We start from the raw sequence: 19,857 nt of genomic DNA on the forward strand, positions 1-19,857 counted from the left end.
TATGTAAAGGATTCAGTGTGATAATCTTTGTAAAGTGATAAGCACAATGCCTGACACATAATAAGTACTCAACAAATAATATCTATTATCATGTTTTAAGCTTTCATTATCCTAAATTCCTAAAAAATTTTGCTTGTATTATGTTCTTTTGATCCAGATGAAACCTATTTTAAGTGTAGGATGAAGATGCATATAATCTAATCAAAAATTATATTTTCAAATTTAAACAGACTGTCCTTGTAATATTTTATGCTTAATGATTGAGTAACATTACTATAAATTTTGCTTTTTTTATGATGTACAAATAATTCAGAATTCATCCACAGTAACTGTGTAATAAATGAAGTTGTTTTCTGTGATTGTCCTCGTGAGGATTTTAGGTCATTACCAGTTTAGATAGGCAAATAGTTCTTTTTAATGCATTGATTTATGTGAAAGTGGGAGAAGGGAATGAGAAACAGCCAGGCTTCCCTGATGCGAAAGGACGCGATATTACTGCCTCACCAAACCTCCTGCCACAGGATTCCTCAGCTTTCCTATGGTAAATGGTATGTTATTTTTTGGATATGATTGGCATTGCCATGGAACACTGCAAATTATACAAGTTATACATACACACTGCTATTTAAGTTGTGAAACTGAAAAATCCCGAAACTAATTGTCAGAGTAAGAATAATGAATTATTCTTGATAGTGTAAATTGAAGATATTTTATGCAGTGAACTATTGAACGAAAAAAGGATGATAGGCAGTCATTTGAGAACAGCTAACATAATTTATGAGACAGGACAGTAACTTTTGTTTATAGCATACATTTGTAGTCAACATTTATATTAATACATTTCCATATTCTTGCTAAACAGATTGTAAAGAAAATAAGGCAGGAATATCAGGTGACTGTACTGTGACTATGAAACAGAATGAATTCTGTATACATTGCATTCAATTCAGGAAAGTGGGTAAATAAGATTTCTGATGTGTATGTTATTAAAATATTACCTAGTCTATGCAGCGCTTTTTATACATTAATAATTATTATAAAGCCAAACTCCATCTTTCTTTTTTATTTATTTTTTGATTATTGGAGTAAAAGAACTTTTTACCACATAAAAGGCTTGGAAAACTTTTCCAACCATTGAAAATAAAATTAGTAAGAATGAAAACAGTTGGAATGCTTCATTATATGAATATGTTTGTCTTTTTCTTTTTAATTGGGGTATAATTGATTTACAACGTTGTGTTAGTTTCAGATGTACAGCAAAGTGAATCTGTTATACAAACACATATATCTACTCTTTTTTTAGATCCTTTTCCCATAAAGGCCATTACAGAGTATTGAGTAGAGTTCCCTGTGCTATACAGTAGGCCCTTGTTACTTATCTATTTTATGTATAGTAGTGTGTATGTGTCAATCCCAATCTTCCAATTTACCCCTCCCCCCGAATATGTTTGTCTTATGAATTTTTACCAAAATGGCAGCAGCCACCTGAAGTTTCTCTAGATGGAGATTTTGTGAACTGTTTACTGGTTTATGCAGAGCAAGGAGCATAAGTGTATTGCAGGTATACTTGTGTATATTCGAGGTGATTAATAATAGAAGGCAAAAAGGAAATGAAGTCTGAAAATAATGTCACTCTTCCAACTTCTATCTCAGTCTTCAGGCATATAATAGTTATACATGTATTGGTGCCTACTTCCAAGTTCCTTCTCCACTGTTGTTTACTGATGTGGTCATGAAGCTGTAGGCATAACTAAAACATGTCCTTCTTCTGAATGCTCATATATTCTCAAACCACTTGGTCTCTGCATTGCTGCCCTCAGGGAGTTGCCCAAGAAGGTTCCCAGGCTGCACCTAGTGTCATCATCTTCTTTAGGGACAAGTAGAGGTCTATCATTAAGCAGAAAGAGATTGGGTTTTCTGTTTAGTTCTTTACAGGAAGTAAGTTTTGTAAGAAAATAAGATTTGCTGCTCGTTGCCATAAAATCTCTGTTGCATTAAGAATTTTCCATGTAGAATGGAAAGTGATAAAATATTCTGAGAGTATATATGAAATATAAGTTTCAGAAACTGTTTACACATATAAAATTCAATGAGCTAAACTGAGGCTGGAAATGCAATCTGTTTTAAAATGCAAAAACTGGAATGTATAAGAATTCTGAATGCTAAAGTTAGCATTTAAAATAAGTAAGGTAAGGAAGTACTTAACCAATATTGCTAGAATAATTAACTATTTAGGAAAAATAAACTTAGATTTCTACCATACTTTCTATTACAAAATTACAAGTTAATTATTTAAATGTAAAAAATAAAACTATAACAGAAGTTAAAGGAATAGTAGGTGAATATGTATTTGATCTCAAGATGAGGAAAAGTTTTCTAAGCAAAAAAAAATAAGGGACCAATTTAAAATTTTAAGTCCATAAAGTAAAAAAATTAAATAAATAAAATGAAGTACTTATAAAACTGGATGAAAGTTTATACCATGTGATGGACAAGGGGTTGATACCCTTAATACATAAAGAGCTATCACAAACCAATAAGAAAAAAGGCTACTCAATAAACGGAAAGATAATTTACCAAAAAGTCAAACAGTAAATATGAAAAGTATTTAACTGAACTGTTGATTAAAGAAATGAGAAGTAAGCAAAAGTATATACCAGTTTGATTTTTTAAATGAAGAAACTGAGGCTCAGAGAAGGTATGTGACTTGCCCCTGGGTCACTAAGTTCAGTGAGAAGGCCTAAATTTGAATGGCTACTCTTTGGTAGGATTATGACTGATTTTTCCCATTAATTTTTTGTCTATACTTTCTTAATTTTTATCACTGAGGCAAAAAATAGAGGTCTTTTCTATAACAAGACCAACACAGACACCGAAACGTTTTAGGCAGTATTATAGCATTTTAGTAGTTGTTACTCAATAAGGGGTAATGAGTACAGATTTTTTTCCTTGATGCATAAAAATAAAAGGGATAACGTTTACATTTTAATTAATTTACAGTATACATTCTCACTAAGTAGATATTCTTTTCAACTAATTTAACTTTAATCATAACTGCAGATGGGACCTATATTTTTATGCCCATATAGCATAAGAATTAAAAAAAACAAAATGAAAAATGTGAAGCTAATGCACTGACATCTTGTAATTGTGTTTTTATTTGCAGATGGAGAATATCATTGGCACAGTAAGAGATTCCAACCTGAAGCTGACACTTGCTTTCGGAATAGGAATGCATCATGCTGGACTACATGAGAGGGACCGAAAAACAGTAGAGGAACTATTTGTAAATTGTAAAGTTCAGGTAATTTTTTTCCATGAACAGATATTTTAAAGGAACTTAAAAGTTGTATTTTAGTTAGATATAAGATATTATCTTTTATTTTTTAGGTTCTTATTGCTACAAGTACATTAGCCTGGGGTGTAAACTTTCCAGCTCATTTAGTAATTATTAAAGGAACAGAATATTATGATGGAAAAACAAGACGATATGTGGATTTCCCCATTACAGGTAATATTTTTAAATTTTCAAATACATTAAACGTCTATTTTAGCGTTAATAATTTGAATTTGCATGAATTAAATTTTAGAGAATTGGTCACATGTCACTGATGAACAAATTATAAATTTTTTGTTTCCAGTAAAAATATTACTCCAAAGTATTAAGCCATTTTATTTACTTTTACTTATCCAGTGTGTTAATGAATGTCAAAGGCACAAGTAATTGTTTTAAATTTATAAATAGATAAAAGTACTGATTAGTAGGAATTAGTGACTTAATAAGTTAAATTTAAACATTATGTTTAATTTTAAATCTCCCTCACTAGACATGATATTTCCTACAGGACTTCTAGAACCAAAGCACTTGTTGCTATAACTTGTACATGAACAGTCTATTAACATATTTTAAAACTTGATAAAAGCATTTTCAGTGAGTTTTGAACAGGAAAATATGCCAAATGTGTATTTCAACTCAATGAATGCATATAAAATCTGTATCATTTCTCAATCATTACTTACCTCAGAGACTCCTGCAGTATAAAAGAAAAATTTTATACAGTGGATGGGAAGAAGAGGAGGCCTAAGTGGATCCATTATTCATGGGGAAAAATAAGCAAATGACTCTGCTGAAGAGGTTTTCCTATATAAGAGTTATATAGTTATAACTCTTAAATAGCATTTTTAAACATTTACCTAAAGGAATCTTTGCTCTTTCTTACTTTTACACACTGTAAGACTCTTTTGGGGACTCAATTTTCTATCATAGTGAATTAATTATTTAATTATTAGGGAACTCAGTAGTAGGCATCAGAGAGAGCATCCCTGGTCTTAAAATACTTTTCTCCCTTTTATTTTGTTGTGTTGTAGAAACATGCTATAATCCATCAATATTTCTTGTGCTACATGCCACACTGCAGAATACCTCTTGTTCTCTTTCTTATAGATGTACTCCAGATGATGGGGCGTGCTGGGAGGCCTCAGTTTGATGACCAAGGCAAAGCTGTAATTCTGGTTCATGACATAAAGAAAGACTTTTACAAAAAATTTCTTTATGAACCTTTCCCTGTAGAGTCAAGGTAAATTTTGCTGTAAATTAATTTAAATGGATTATGTCATAGCAGGTTGATAGTTTTGTGCTGACATTGTATTAGATGAAAATCAGTAAAACTTCTAGTTCAAAAGAATTATTTGAAGTGAAACAATATATTTATAACAATAAGACAACTTTAAATTATAATTTTCACTATAAAAGAAAAACACTCTGTTTAAAAGAAGCAGTGAAGGGACTTCCCTGGTGGTGCGGTGGTTAAGAATCCGCCTGCCAATGCAGAGGGCATGGGTTCGAGCCCTGATCCAGGAAGATCCCACATGCCATGGGGCAGCTAAGCCCAGTGTGCCACAACTACTGAGCCTGCACTCTAGAGCCCGCGAGCCACAACTATGGAGCCCGTGTGCCACAACTACTGAAGCCCACATGCCTAGAGCCCATGCTCTGCAACAAGAGAAGCCACTGCAATGAGAAACCAGCGCACTGCAACGAAGAGTAGCCCCCACTCGCCACAACTAGAGAAAGCCCTCACGCAGCAACAAAGATCCAACGCAGCCAAAAATAAATTAATTACTTAATTAATTTATTTTTAAAAAAAGAAGCAGGGAAGTACATTGTTAAGTCACATTGACTCTGGAGCAAGACAACCTGGGTTTATATTTGAGCTCTCCACCACTTACTTGCTTGATCTTGAGCAAGTTATTTAAATCCTCAATAGCTTAGTGCACTGTGTGTAAGATGGAGATAGCAGCAATACTGGCCATCTCGTAGGGTACTTGTACTGATCAAAGGTATCGTGCTTGGAACTGTGTCTGGCACATAGTAAGCATTTAATAAAGTGTTAGTTTGGTGTGTGTTTTTGTAGAATAGTCTATAAATAAATATCCAAAATAAAGGGATTGGTAATGAATAATTTAGGCTAGTGGCCAGTTTCAGAATTATCACATACTTCTTTGTGGATCCAGTAACTACCACCCCTTTTATGAAATCTTTCCTCATTTTCTCAGCTGAAAATAATCTTTTGTCTGTCAGATTTATACATTTTTCATTCCTAACATTTATCACTTGCTACCTTTTATCATAGTCTTCTTTAATATACTGAATCGCCTTTACCAGATTCTAACTGCAAAGGACAAAATATATTTCTAATTTATACTGTAAATAGTTATTGAGTTTTTTTACTGTGTTAGAAGTTCTAATGTTCCTTTTTTTTAATTTGGAAAATATAAAAACATTTAATATTGTGGGAGATAGCTAACATTGTGCTGAGAGAAAATTTATGACCATAAATATATGTATTTTAAAAGAAACAGTGAAGGGCTTCCCTGGTGGTGCAGTGGTTAAGAATCTGCCTGCCAGTGCAGGGGACACGGGTTCGATCCCTAGCCCAGGAAGATCCCACATGCCACAGAGCAACTAAGCCCATGCGCCACAACTACTGAGCCTGCAATCTAGAGCCCACGAGCCACAACTACTGATCCCACATGCCAAGAGCCTGTGCTCCGCAACAAGAGAAGCCACGACAATGAGAAGCCCGTGCACTGCAACAAAGAGTAGCCCCCGCTCGCCACAACTAGAGAAAGCCTGCGCACAGCAGCAAAGACCCAACACAGGCAAAAATAAAAACAAACAAATAAATAATTTTTTAAAAATAAAAGAAAAAGAGTGAGAAATGAATTATCTGAATATGCATTTCAAGAATTTGAAAAAAAATTAGCAAATTGAACTCAAAGAAAGGAGAAGATAGAAAGATAAGAGAAAGAATTAATGAATTGAAACCAAACATACATTAGAAAAGAATCAACAAAGCCAAAAGTTGGTTCTTTGAAAAGAAGAATAATACTGATGAACCTTTAAGTCTGGTCAAGAGAAAAGAGAGAAGGAACAGCATAATATCAGGATACAAAAGAAATCTAAAAGGTAATAAGATATTATGAAAAAATTTATACAAATTTTAAATTTTAGATTAAATGGTAGAATGCTTTTTTTAAAAAATCACTAAAACTGACACAAAAAGAAATGGAAAATTTAAATAGCCTCTTATCTCTCAAAGCAATTGTATCTGAAATTTAAAATCTTTCCACAAAAATTTTCTGACCCAGATGTTCCACTAGTGAATTCTTTATAACATTTAAGGAAGAAATTGAACTCATGAAATTGAACATGAACCCTTCCTGTAATAGTCAAAAAGATAGGACTATTTGCCAACTTATTTTATGAGAGTAGAATAACCTTGTTTCCAAAACCTGATAAATTTACAAGAAAGGAATGTAACAGAGCTGTGTCTCTCATGAGTATAGATGTAGAAATCCTAAATAAAACATGAGTAAATCAAATCTAACAATGTATAAAAAGATAACATATTGCAACTAATTACAGTATCAGTGCAAAGATGACTTATTACTTGAAAATAAATGAATATAATTCACCACGTTAGCAGGAAAATATGAGAAAAATTATATGATTATCTTGTAGATATAAAAAAAAGCGTTTGGTGAAATTCCATACCCATTAATTATAAAAACTCTTAGCCAACAGGAATATAAGGGAATGTTCTTAATCTGATAAAGAGTCTCTACTAAAAATCTACTGCAAACATCATGATTAATGATTCAGTATTGAAAGCTTTCCCTTTGAGATAGGAAATGATACAGGGATGTTGTTTTCACCACTGCCAGTAAGCGTTGTGCTAGAGATCCAAGCCACTGCATTAAGGTAAAGCAAAGAAATAAAAGTCAAAATATCCTTCTGAGCAAGAGGAGTGACTAAAAAGCATAAAAGGAAGACTTCTGGGGCACTGGTAATGCTTGATCTTGGTGGTGGTTACACAGATGTGTTCACATTGTGAGTATTACTTGAGTTGTACATGTATAATTTATGTAATTTTTTTCTATATGTACTTCAGTAAAAAGTTAATTAAAAGTTTAAATGTGGGGCTTCCCTGGTGGCGCAGTGGTTGAGAGTCCGCCTGCCGATGCAGGGGACACAGGTTCATGCCCCGGTCCGGGAGGATCCCACATGCCGCCAAGCGGCTGGGCCTGTGAGCCATGGCCGCTGGGCCTGTGCGTCCGGAGCCTGTGCTCCGCAACGGGAGAGGCCACAACAGTGAGAGACCCGCGTACCACAAAAAAAAAAAAGGTTTAAATGTGTACCTTGATATGACTACTATTAGTATTTTATTTCTACAGAGTACATATTCAGAAGTTATATGTTAACTTCTCTGTTAATGGGCATTTAGAGAGTTTCTAGTTTTTAACACTTACATATATTGCTGCAGTGAAGTATTTTGCTTCCCTATCCTAACCTATAAATGTTTCCCTATCAGGTGATAATGAAAAAGTGAAATTGCCGGGTCATGGTGATTGTTCAAATAGATATTGTCAAGTTGCCCTCCAAGTTAGCTGTATGGATTTATACTCTGCCACTGGTGACTGGAGAGTAATAGCGCAACTTTTTTTTTCATTCAATTTATTATGGCCATTTTCTTATATCCTTAAAAACATCCTTTGCAAAAACTTTTTAAATACCTGCATATTGTTCCATGTATCATAATTTACATGGCCTTTTCTTTTGTTGGACATTGCTTCCCTTTTTTGTAATTTATGTAAGAAACTGAAATGAACATTTTGTTATGCCAGTCTTTCAACACATCTGATCATCTCTGTATATTCCACAACACCTAGCACATTTATGTCTTATATGACTGAACTTAATATTCACTGAATGAATGATGGGAATATCCTTGCTCTATCCTAACCATCCCTCCTTTCTTACCAGCTCTCCTTTCATCTGCCTCAGTAACTCTTCTCTGCTCTCCAAGGCGTATCGTCCCTCGTCTGCTCTTACCTCGGCTCTCATCTTCTCACCCTGAAAGTTATTAGCTCCCTTCCTGTCAGCCTGTGTTTATTTCCACCTAGCAATTTATTTCGCCAAAATTATATACAAAAGATACAAATTACACAAACATTTGTTCTGTATCCTGGAACATCAAATCTGAGTCTTGACTATGTGAGAAAAGTTGTTTTTCATTTAATGTTCATGTATGTTTCCCATGTCTTGTTCACTCTGTAGCTTATTAGGAGTGCTCTCTGACCATTTAAATGCGGAGATTGCTGGTGGTACAATAACATCTAAGCAAGATGCAATGGATTATATCACCTGGACTTACTTTTTCCGACGTCTTATCATGAACCCCAGGTAAGTGCGGGGCAAGTATTTTTCTGTTTTGCACTAAAATAAAATATGTTTGAAGGTAATCATCTCTAAATTCAGGTACATATCAAAAATGCCAGAACATTGGACATCCTAGGTATAGGAATTTGCCCAGAGAATCAGATAATATCTCTGATATGTTCACAATGTATTATGATATATTAGAAAATAATGGTGTGCATTTTATTAGCTTATTTTAATTAACTTAGAATGTTCTCAAGGAGTTCACTCTGTAGTTAGGGAGACAAGACACCTGATGTCATTAAGGAATGTGCTCAACTAAATTACATGGTAGTGGCTGACTTGGGTGCAGTTGGAATTCAGAGAAGAATAAGGCCTGTGAAATTGTAGGGGGAAGAATTTGTGAGGCATTTGTAAAGGTTAATAAGAACCCTGCAAGATGAAATAAAATTGGGGGAGTTGTGATGGAGTATCTGTTTACTCCAGGCAGGATAGATTGTATCTTCATTCAGCACCTGTTTATCAAATATTATACTAGACGTTGAAGCATGAGGATGAGTGTATATCATCCCTTATCTTCAAGGGCTGATCTTGTAATGTGGAGATGGACATAAATGATTACAGTGTAAATCATAAGTGCTCTAACAGACTGTATTTAAGCCTGTGAGAGTGAAAGCTTCACAGACGAAGTGGTACTTCACCCAGAACTCGAATCTGGAACAGAAGTGGAAAAGGTGGAAGGCACAAAAATACTAGATGGGCGGAGGCCCTCAGGGCTTGAAAGAGTCTCTAGAGAATGCCAAAAGTTAGATGTAAAGCTTAGAATGTGAGGCAAGAAGATTTTCTTGCCTAGAAAGTGGACCAAGCACCAGAGAGTAAAGGGCCTGTATTCCATGCTAAGGGGTTTGCATCTGATCCTATTGGCTGTGGTTGGAAGTTTTTAAATATAGTTTAGCATCACCAAATTAGGTTTTTGTTATTGTTGTTGTTTCCTTTGTACCTTTTGAGCCCTTCACCCATTTCTCCCACCCCCACCCCCGCCTCTGGCAACTACCAGTCTGTTCTTTGGTGTTTTGTTTTGTTTTGTTTTTAGATTCCATGCGTAAGAGAAATCATACGCTATTTGTCTTTCTCTGTTTGACTTATTTCACTTAGCATAATATCCTAGCGGTCCATCCATGTTGTTTCCAAGGCATGATTACATTTTATTTATTTATTTATTTATTTTTGGCTGCGTTGGGTCTTCGTTGCTGCGCGCGGGCTTTCTCTAGTTGCAGCGAGCGGGGGCTACTCTTCATTGCGGTGCGTGGGCTTCTCATTGCAGTGGCTTCTCTTGTTGCGGAGCATGGGCTCTAGGCGTGCGGGCTTCAGCAGTTGCAGCGCACAGGCTCAGCAGTTGCGGCTCACAGGCTCTAGAGCGCAGGCTCAGTAATTGAGGTGCAAGGGCTTAGTTGCTCCACAGCATGTGGGATCTTCCCGGACCAGGGCTCGAACCCGTGTCCCCTGCATTGGCAGGCGGATTCTTAACCACTGTGCCACCAGGGAAGTCCCTACATTTTTTTATGGCTGAGTAATAGTCCATTCTTTGTCTATACCACAATTTCTTTATTCTTTCATCCCATGGGCACTTAGGTTGTTTCCGTATTCTGGCTATTGTAAACTGCTGCAGTGAACATGGGGGTGCATATATCTTTTCAAGTTAGTGTTTTTGTTTTCTTCTAATAAATACTGGCTTTGTTTCAGTACTTGTAGCACTGTGGTAGGGAATGAGCTAGAATGGGGAAGTATTTATAGCAGGGAGACCAGTTAGGATGCTTTTTAACAATAGGGCAAAGACACATAGGACCTTAACAGATGCGGGGGGAATGGAAGGAGGCCAAAGGTGAGGGACATTCCTGATATGAGTAAGAAGAAATATTAAACCATTGTTAAGATCTTGAACAGAGAGATCATGATGAAAATGATGAAATGAATTTACTAAATCTTACCAGTTGGTACTTTAAGAAATTTGTTTCTCTTCAGCCAACATTTCCACTTACATAGGTAGGAGTTTGAGAATATGGTGATGTTTTGCTCAGTTCCGCAACTGTATTAGGCCTCTGGATTAGGTACAAAATTTCATTTGGGAAAATGACTACAAAATTAATGAGACAGTCTTACAGTACCACAAATTTTCCGTAGTAAACAGGTCACAGATTAGCATTGTTGAATCGTACAATGGGATAGACTTTACATGTACTCTAGTCCAACCTTCTTGTTTGGTATTGAAGAAATGGAGGCTGGAAACTTAAAGTGACTTGTCTTGTATCCCATAACTACTTTGTGATAAAGCTAGAACTTAAAAACATAAGTTTTGTGAATTACTACCCTTTATGTTTTTGGAGGGAGAAGAATCACGGTGTATAACTGTAGATATATTCATTTTTCTTATATCACAAGAATGGAGGCAATTAATGTGATAGAAAGAGCTTTGACTTGGAATCAGAACACTGATTTTTGTATCAGCACTGCTTTTTAGAAACTGTGTGACCCTGATCGCTTCACCTCTCTTGGCTTCACTTTCTTCATCTGGAAAGTGAGTAATAGCCTACCTCCTTCACAGGGTCATGTTGGGAATCAAGTACATGAATTAAAGCCTCTCTAAGTTTTGTATTAATTATGAAAAAATTAATGTTATTAGTGAGCTGTTATTCTTGTACTCCTTTCCAGTTGCTTTACTGGTCTATACCATCCTAAAGACTCTAGTCTAGGGCATTTTCTGGCGGTACAGTGGTTAGGACTGCACGCTTTCACTGCCAAGGGTGCGAGTTCAATCCCTGGTCAGGGAACCAAGATCCCACAAGCTGCATGGCCCAGCCAAAAAAAAAAAAAAAAAAGACTCTAGTTTAGAGACTTAGAACCTAATCATTTCTGTCAGCTTGTCTGATCAGCAAACAAGGGAATGATTCTCTGAGGCAAATTGAGTTCTTTTGCGAAGTATAGTTCTTTATTGAATCCACAGATACACTGAATTTTGTGTGTGCGTCTTCTTTTCTTAATTAAAAATTTTAACTTTTCATTTTCAAACCATTTGAGATTTTTTTTTAATTGCAAGAATAGTGCAAACAGGTACTGTGTACCCTTCATCCAGCTTCCTCAAGTGTTAACATCTTACATGACTGTACAGTTATCCAAACCAGGAAATTTACATTTATGCAATACTGTTAAGTAATCTACAGCCTTCATTCACGTTTCATCAGTATTTCCACTAATGTCCCTTTTATTGCTGAAGACCCACTTTAATAGTATCCTGCATTTAGTTGTGCTGCCTCCTTAATTCATTTCAATCTGTGACATTTCTTCAGTCTTTCTTTGTCTCTCATAACCTTGACACTTTAGAGGAACCCTGGCCAATTACCAATTATTTTGTAGAACATCCTTCAATCTGGGTTTGTCTGAAGTTTTCTCATCCCAGAATTCAAGTTCTGCCTTTTGGGGCAAGAAGACTGTAGAAGTGATGCTGTGCTCTTTTCAGTGCGTAATATTAGGAAGTTCTTCTCTAGAGATCCCTTCTGTATTTAAAATATCACTTGTCTGTGAAAGACCCAAAATAAGTTATTCCAGCTGTTCCCCATCCCAAGTTACAGTCTTATTTCTCCACCTGCCTTCTGAATGTTGCCACATGGACTTCCCGCCATCATTTCAAATTCAGCATGTCTAAAACTGAATCAGATATCAAAATTTTGCTCTAGTATCACTTTCTTACCTTAGTTAATGTTATCACTCCGCATCTACTTATGTTGACTTCAAATATCAAATTTGCTTTTTAATTTTTCTCCTCCCTTAATTTCCTTAGTTCTTTACCTGCTTAATCTTCTTTTAGTCTATCCTCAATCTAGCCTGATTTGCAAACTGTCCGAGAATATTGATCAGAAATTAAATGTACTGGAGACGGGAACTAGATAAGTTGTGCTTAGTAGACATAGAATAAGTGTTGACACCTGAACAAAGACTTGAAAGAAGTAAGAAGGTTGACCACATGAATATCTAGCGAACAACATTTCAGGCCAAGGGAATGGGAGAGGTTCTAAAGCAGGCACATCTGGTGCATTGAAGGCGCAACAAGAAGAAGGTGTAGCTGAAGTGGAATAAGCGTGGGAAGGAGAGTAGTAGGAGATAAAGCTAGAGATGTGGGTGGTCAGTGGTCATACTGGTCATGTGGGAGCTTAGACACCATGTTAGGGACTTTGATTTTTATTCTGGGCGAAATGAGAACCATTGTAGGTTTTCAATCAGCGGACTGACAGGATCTATTCATACCGTTAAAAAGGCCAATTGTAATCATAAATGTTATAAATAATTTAAACTTCCCTATTGAAAGACAGAAATTCTCAGATTTATTTTTTTAAATCCCACTAAAAATGATTTATAAGCAACATATCAAATCAAAATGATATAGAAAAGTAGAAAATTGGGCATTGAAAGAAGACCTGAAGGAGAGTACCAAAGAGAAACCAATAGCTACAGAACTAAAATCAGACAAAATGAGATTCAAGGCAATAAACATTAAAAAGGACAATGAAGAATGGTTATATTGATAACAAGTACAATCACTAAAAGTTATAGTAGATTATAAATTTTTAGATAACTAGAAATATAGCATCAAAATATATAAAGCAGGGCTTCCCTGGTGGTGCAGTGGTTGAGAGTCCGCCTGCCGATTCAGGGGACACGGGTTCGTGCCCCAGTCTGGAGGATCCCACAGGCCGTGGAGCGGCTGTGCCCGTGAGCCATGGCCACTGAGCCTGCGCGTCTGGAGCCTGTGCTCCGCAATGGGAGAGGCCACAGCAGTGAGAGGCCCGCGTACCGCAAAAAATATATATATATATACATATATACATATATATATATATATAAAGCAAAACCAATAGAAATCTAAGATGTTAACTAAATTATAGTCATGTTGAGAGACTTTAACACATATCCCTCAAAAATCAGCATGTCAAAGAGATATAAAGTATTTCATAAAATAAAAGATTTGAATAACAATAGCCTTGAATATGTGTGTGTGTTCGTAGTACCCCCAAAAAAGAATATGCCGTACTTAAAAACACTAATGGAATTTTAGTTATAAAAATATACCATGGGGCTTCCCTGGTGGCGCAGTGGTTGAGAGTCCGCCTGCCGATGCAGGGGACACAGGTTCGTGTCCCGGTCCGGGAAGATCCCACATGCCGCAGAGCGGCTGGGCCCGTGAGCCGTGGCCACTGAGCCTGCGCATCTGGAGCCTGTGCTCCACAACGAGAGAGGCCACAACAGTGAGAGTCCTGCGTACCGCAAAAAATACATATATATATACCATGTACTAGACTACAAAGAGCAACTCACTGTATTTCAGAATGTAGAGATCATAAGGCTACATTCTCACAGTGTAATGCAATAAAACCAGAAATAAACAAGAGAAAGGATGGCAAAAAAATCTAACTGCTTGGCATTTAACTACTTTTATTCTAGTGAAAGATAAAATTTTTTTTAAATAGGTATAGGCTAGAACTATACAAAAATAAAAATGTTTTAGAACAAAACCTGTGAATTTTAATCAACGCACAGTTCCAAGGAACATTCATATCTTTAGGGCACCTAAAGCATTCAGGAAAGCCTGAATGCTTGAAAATAATTAAATATCCGTCTCAAGAAACTAGAAGAACATTAGCAAAAACAAATACAAGAAGAATATATAAAAATAAAAATTGAAGTTAATAAAATGGGAAACAAAAACTACACTAATATTATTTATTATTGTGTCTGCTGTATTTGAGATGCTGTTTCAAGAGCCTAACTCATTTAGTACTGTTTTGACCCCCATTTTATAAATGAAGAAACTGAAGCACAGGGAGATTAAGCAGCTTGCCCACAGTCAGGCAGGTCTGAGTGACAGAGGCAGAACTACTGATAGAATCCAGGCATTCTGGTTCCAGAGGCCACATTCTTCATCCCTGAGCCCATTATCAGGTCCAGAATTCAAATATCCATACTTTCTCTCCAGATCTCTTTTCAGTGCTGTGATGGAAAATGTGTTCTCTTTGGAAACCATACCATACTAATTCTGAATGTATAATACTTTTGTTCGTTTGATGCAAAAAAAAAATTGTCATTTTTAATATCTATACCTTTACATCTGGATAAAAATGGGAAAACGTGCCTAAATAAAGTTTAACGAGTTACATATTTTACTTAGTCTGCTATAGCACACCCTGCAATTTTCTTTCTGATTGGCCCTTATATCTTTTTATTATTGTCTGTGTTAAAATCACCTATACACAAAGCTAGAAGCAAAGAAAGGCACAGGAAATTGGTACACTTTTTCTGCTTATTTGTAGATCTCGTAAAAGTTTTAAGAAACCTAAAATCATTGTCTCAAATGAAGAGCTTGTGTTATATGTAGTTTTAATATATACTTCATGCCTCCTGTCATTCAGTGCCATAAATTGAGATTTGACTTTTCTTTGGGTGGGAGGGTCTTGTATACACACATATGTGCATGCATGTATGTGTAACAAGGAAAAGCTGAAGTTTATTTAAAATACAAAGGGCAAACACCACTCTCAAAATATAGTCACATATAGGTAAATAAATATGACCCAATTCTCCAACCCCCTTCATTTAATCATATTACTGTAAAGTGTCCCCCCAACACCACCACCAAAAATAAAATTTATGTTGAGAAAGATTTCAGTTCCTGGTTGTTCTCTGTATGTCTGTGTATATCCTTAAGTTTTTGATATGCATGTATATGCAAATATATGTATGCTTATACAGATACATATTTATATGTGTAAATATATATGTAGACACACATACATATATACATTAGTTCATTCAAATATATATAAACACATGTATTGGTGCATCATGAAATCTAATATATTTCAAATTGAGTTCTGGATTCAATTTGTATGTTCAGTTTTACTCTCTGTTTTCCCCTGAGAAAGCTTCTAAATAATTCTAGGGCAAAAAAATGTTGTGGTAGTTTCAGCTGTCCCTGCAACCACTTTCATTATTTGTGTCATTATTACTGCTGCATAATCTGAACATAAAAAAACATGGTGCTGTAACAAATGACTTCCCAGTACTGACAGTTATAGCAGCAGCATTTCGATACTGATGAAAAATTTCCCAGCGAGGTCTCTGGCCAGGTTTACATAAACCAAACAGGAAATAGCTGCCACTATTCACATTAAATCCAAACTGTTTGGTGTAACTTTATCTATGTTTTACATTACAATAAAATCTCTTTCATTTTCAGCGTCCTTATTAACGTTGAAAAAAGATAACTTGAAGTTTCATGTGTGGTATTCTTGTTTGTCCTTTGATAAGATCTTTTAAAGATAATATTTTAAAAGTTGTTTTACTTTTTGACTGTAAATTTAATGAACTTTGTAAAATTTTATGATAGGGAGAGGTTTGTTTATAATTTCTTCCCAGTGGACTGCTAATAGAAGTTAGCTTGTCTAGCCCACGTGCTAGATGCTGTCAGTATCAAACTGCCTTTGACTTTCACACCTCTCAGGGGACTAGTAATTGTTGTGTTCAAACAGCCTGTAATTGTGATCCCGCTGGCTTTCTCAGTATGCTTCTGGCTATTAGAATCATTAAACAACTCAGCACCTGTTAACAGCATTGTAAATATTCAACCCTGCTTGTGTGCAGGTTGAATCCAATATAGAGAAATCTTACAGAGCTCAGCCTCATAAATTAGGGCCTCTGACAAGTCAATTATTGTGGAACTGGGTTTCTCTGTGAAATAAATGAAATAGCATGCTGACAAAAAGGTAGGCTGTCTGTTTATGGCAAAGAGAAGATAATGACTTGGCGATTCAATGCAGTGAGCGTGAAACTACATTGTATCCTTTATCCATAATTAAACAGTTGTATAATATTTCTGTTTTAATAACCAGTAAATTATAAATTTTCTACTGTGGAAAGTGCAACATGAAAACAGACCTTTTTCCTTAGCAGTTGCATGCTTTTTTCAAGTTAGTAAAGTGGTTATTGAAATTAATGATATGTAATTTTTTTAAGCTAAATGCTTATAATTGTTTAGGCTAGAAATTGCACAGTGACTGAAAAGTTTACATGTTAGAAGCGAAGGCCATATAATGCTACTAATGAAGATCATGTAAATATAAACTCCATCCTTTATTCACAAAAAAAGTGTTAGAATATATTCTCTCTCAAAATTTTATGGGACCTAAAAAACAATTCCATTTACACTTAGTTTTATTACTTTATAGTGTCTTGTAAATTATACATTTAATTAAGATGTAGCAGTGTACTTTCTTAAGGATTTGAAAATATTTATGTAACCTTAGAATCTCAGTTCAAATATTAACAAAGAATAATATTTGGTATAAGTCAGTGAAGTTATACCACTAACAAAAATAGATGCATTTTAGTGTCCTTGTTGGCTGCATGGGAGAAAGTTTTTTAATGATTGAGATTTTACTATTATATTTAAGAATGTAATATTTTAACTAGCCCTCTCTGTTTTTAAAGTTGTCACTTTTAAAAAATAAATAAAGTTATCACATATGCCAGAATATCTGAAGAAAACAATTTTAGGGATTTTTAAAATTCTAGATTACCCCCCCAGATGTAATAAGGATAAAAGTTTTGATATTTCATTTCTCATATGCAAGTCAGTAAGAATGTTGGTGAGCATATTGAAAAAGAACAACTATATTAAGAAATAATCCATGGAAGTTTTTAAAGTTATTCTGCTCAAAAAATGCATGAATTTTTAGCAAGTTAGATTACGATATTTTAGTGTAGTCATCAGATAATTTGTTGCAGTCTCAGAGCCATGATCTTACTTCATTTTTTTTTCTTTTTTACAACTCACTGTAAATGTTTAAAAAATATTTACCCTGACTGTACTTTCTCTGGATAAAAGCCACAAAGTAGTCTAAAAATTTTTCCAATAGATGTAAATGAACAAACTTCAGAAGGGATATTAGCCCATCAAAATATATCTTGTAAATACATAAAACAGTAAGTAAAATAATTATTTAAAAAAGAACCTATAATTTTTGGAGAAAAGTTTTTATCATTAATGGTTTTAAGTATTATTTGTAAGTGTACCAAATTATTCATTTAAGCATAATATGGTAATGTTGGCATTCCAGTTATACATACATGGGAATGACTTATGGTGATCCATAGCAGTAACCATGAGATTTTTTTGTTTTCAAATGGCCTAAGAAATTTATAGATAAAAATGGAATCATAACTTTTTGTTTTTCACGGTAATATTATTTTCATAATGTCTTCCTTCTGTAATTTTAATTGCATAAAGATAGCTTGATTCTTGCTCTGCAAATAATACTACTTATTCAGTGTCCTGGGCACATTTTCACTGTTTTTTTTACTATTTAGATATAACTTTATCAACTATATATTAGTCCAGACAGCTGAAAATCGTGTTGGAAAATTTATAGGCTTAGCAAGCCAAAAGAATGTGAAATATAAAGTAAGCACTTACGTTGCAGAAAGTTTGGCTGATAAATTTCATTTGTTGGGGGAAAAAAATGAAAGACAAAAAAATATTGTTAATAATTTGAAACAGCTTTGGGGATCTGTCTCTTTTATGGAGCCTTGAATGTTCAGAATTTTTATTTTCACCTCTAATGCAGAATAAATTATTCTAACTATATACTCCTTCTCAGTCACAGTTCAGGATAAAGGAAATATTTTCTAATGGTTTCTAATGCTGGTTTTTCACCTTCACATATGCCTGGTTAGATAAAAGTAGGTGCATTTTGTTTAAAGTAACAACAGCACTGATCTGTCTAGTATTTGTTCATTGATAAATATTGCTTTATTTTGGTTTATGAAAAGAACTTTTCCAGGAAGGGCAATAATTTCTCTACAGACTAAAATTTAAAGTAACTAATTCTCTTCTATGAGAATTGAAATCCTCAGCATATAACTATGATTTACAGTTATTTTCCCAAATAAATAACCTATTATTAATCCATACTCAGTGGAAACTCATATATTTGGTTGTACCTAGACTTTTGGGCTAACTTCTCTTTCTAGTGAAAATATATCCTGCCATGATTTAAGTCCTGCTTTTTCTGTTTTTAAATAAATTTCTATAGTATTGACCCCAAATCTTTCCCTTGGAAGAAAGGAAAAGAAAAAAAAAATCACCATGCTTGAGAGGCCTTTAGACCTCTCCCATTTGAGATTGTTAACACTTTTCTTCTTCAGGCTGTGACCACCCCCTTCCTAGTCCTGTACAGATACAAATCCCCTCGTGCTGGGTTTCAGTGATGAGAGTCTGTTCTCTGAGGCCACTTTCCACTCCTGTTCTTTGACTTGGGTAGAGGTAGGGCATGTAATTCTCCATGCTGACTAGTGGACAGGGTTCACACAACGGGAATTAGCAATCTGCCATGACTCTGGAGGCAGTCCCTCACCTCTTGGATCTTTTCCCAGACACGGATTCCTAGTGATCTTAGGGATTTGCCAAAAATCTCTTGGAGTTACAGGGAGGAGCATTCAGGTGAATTGCATGTGCTTAGGTTTTTTGCTCAGAAGATATATAGAGCTGAACCTATGTGTTTTCTGTATAGGTAAGCTTACTTACAATGCTTATTTTGTTAGCCTGTTGATGTTCCTTCTAATCTTTAGAATATTTACTCCTTAAGCATTAGGGGAACAATTGACTAAATTTCCTAAAAGAACTCATCTGCCACCCAAATCAATTGTTCTTTGAGTTTTTTAATGTTACTGAGGATGAGATTTTACATAAAAAAGGGAATTACATATTTATATATAATATGCTTCTCACTTTTTCTAAATCTAGTATATAAGTTTAGTTTGCTGTAGATGTGTAAACTGAAATAATGTCAGTTTTAACACTGAAAATTTGTATCTTTTTAATGTGCTGCTGAATTTTATCTGCTTATCTTGCATATTTTTAACATATTGCCATTGTTCGTCAGTGTCAATAAACCTTAGTATGGGGATTTTTTTTTTTTTTTTTTTTTTTTTTAGTAGTATGGGGATTTTGATCTGTAAAATGGAAGTGGTAATTGCAATTGCTTTATTCCTTTGATTTGCTATAAATGGATTTTTTTTTTAATTCTGAA

The 19,857-nt window shown here is 34.8% G+C and overlaps 1 protein-coding gene across 1 annotated transcript in view; it reads left to right on the forward strand.

Annotated features, from left to right (window-relative positions):
- ASCC3 (activating signal cointegrator 1 complex subunit 3) overlaps positions 1 to 19,857 on the forward strand; it is a 311,309-nt gene that overhangs the window by 215,323 nt on the left and 76,129 nt on the right. The window contains exons 30-33 of the mRNA XM_065888766.1: positions 3,167 to 3,304; positions 3,391 to 3,511; positions 4,445 to 4,577; positions 8,621 to 8,746. Coding sequence (XP_065744838.1) covers positions 3,167 to 3,304; positions 3,391 to 3,511; positions 4,445 to 4,577; positions 8,621 to 8,746 — 518 coding nt within the window. The remainder of the gene's footprint in view (positions 1 to 3,166; positions 3,305 to 3,390; positions 3,512 to 4,444; positions 4,578 to 8,620; positions 8,747 to 19,857) is intronic.

The sequence above is a fragment of the Phocoena phocoena genome, chromosome 12, assembly GCF_963924675.1.
Source record: "Phocoena phocoena chromosome 12, mPhoPho1.1, whole genome shotgun sequence".
Lineage (NCBI taxonomy): Eukaryota > Metazoa > Chordata > Mammalia > Artiodactyla > Phocoenidae > Phocoena > Phocoena phocoena.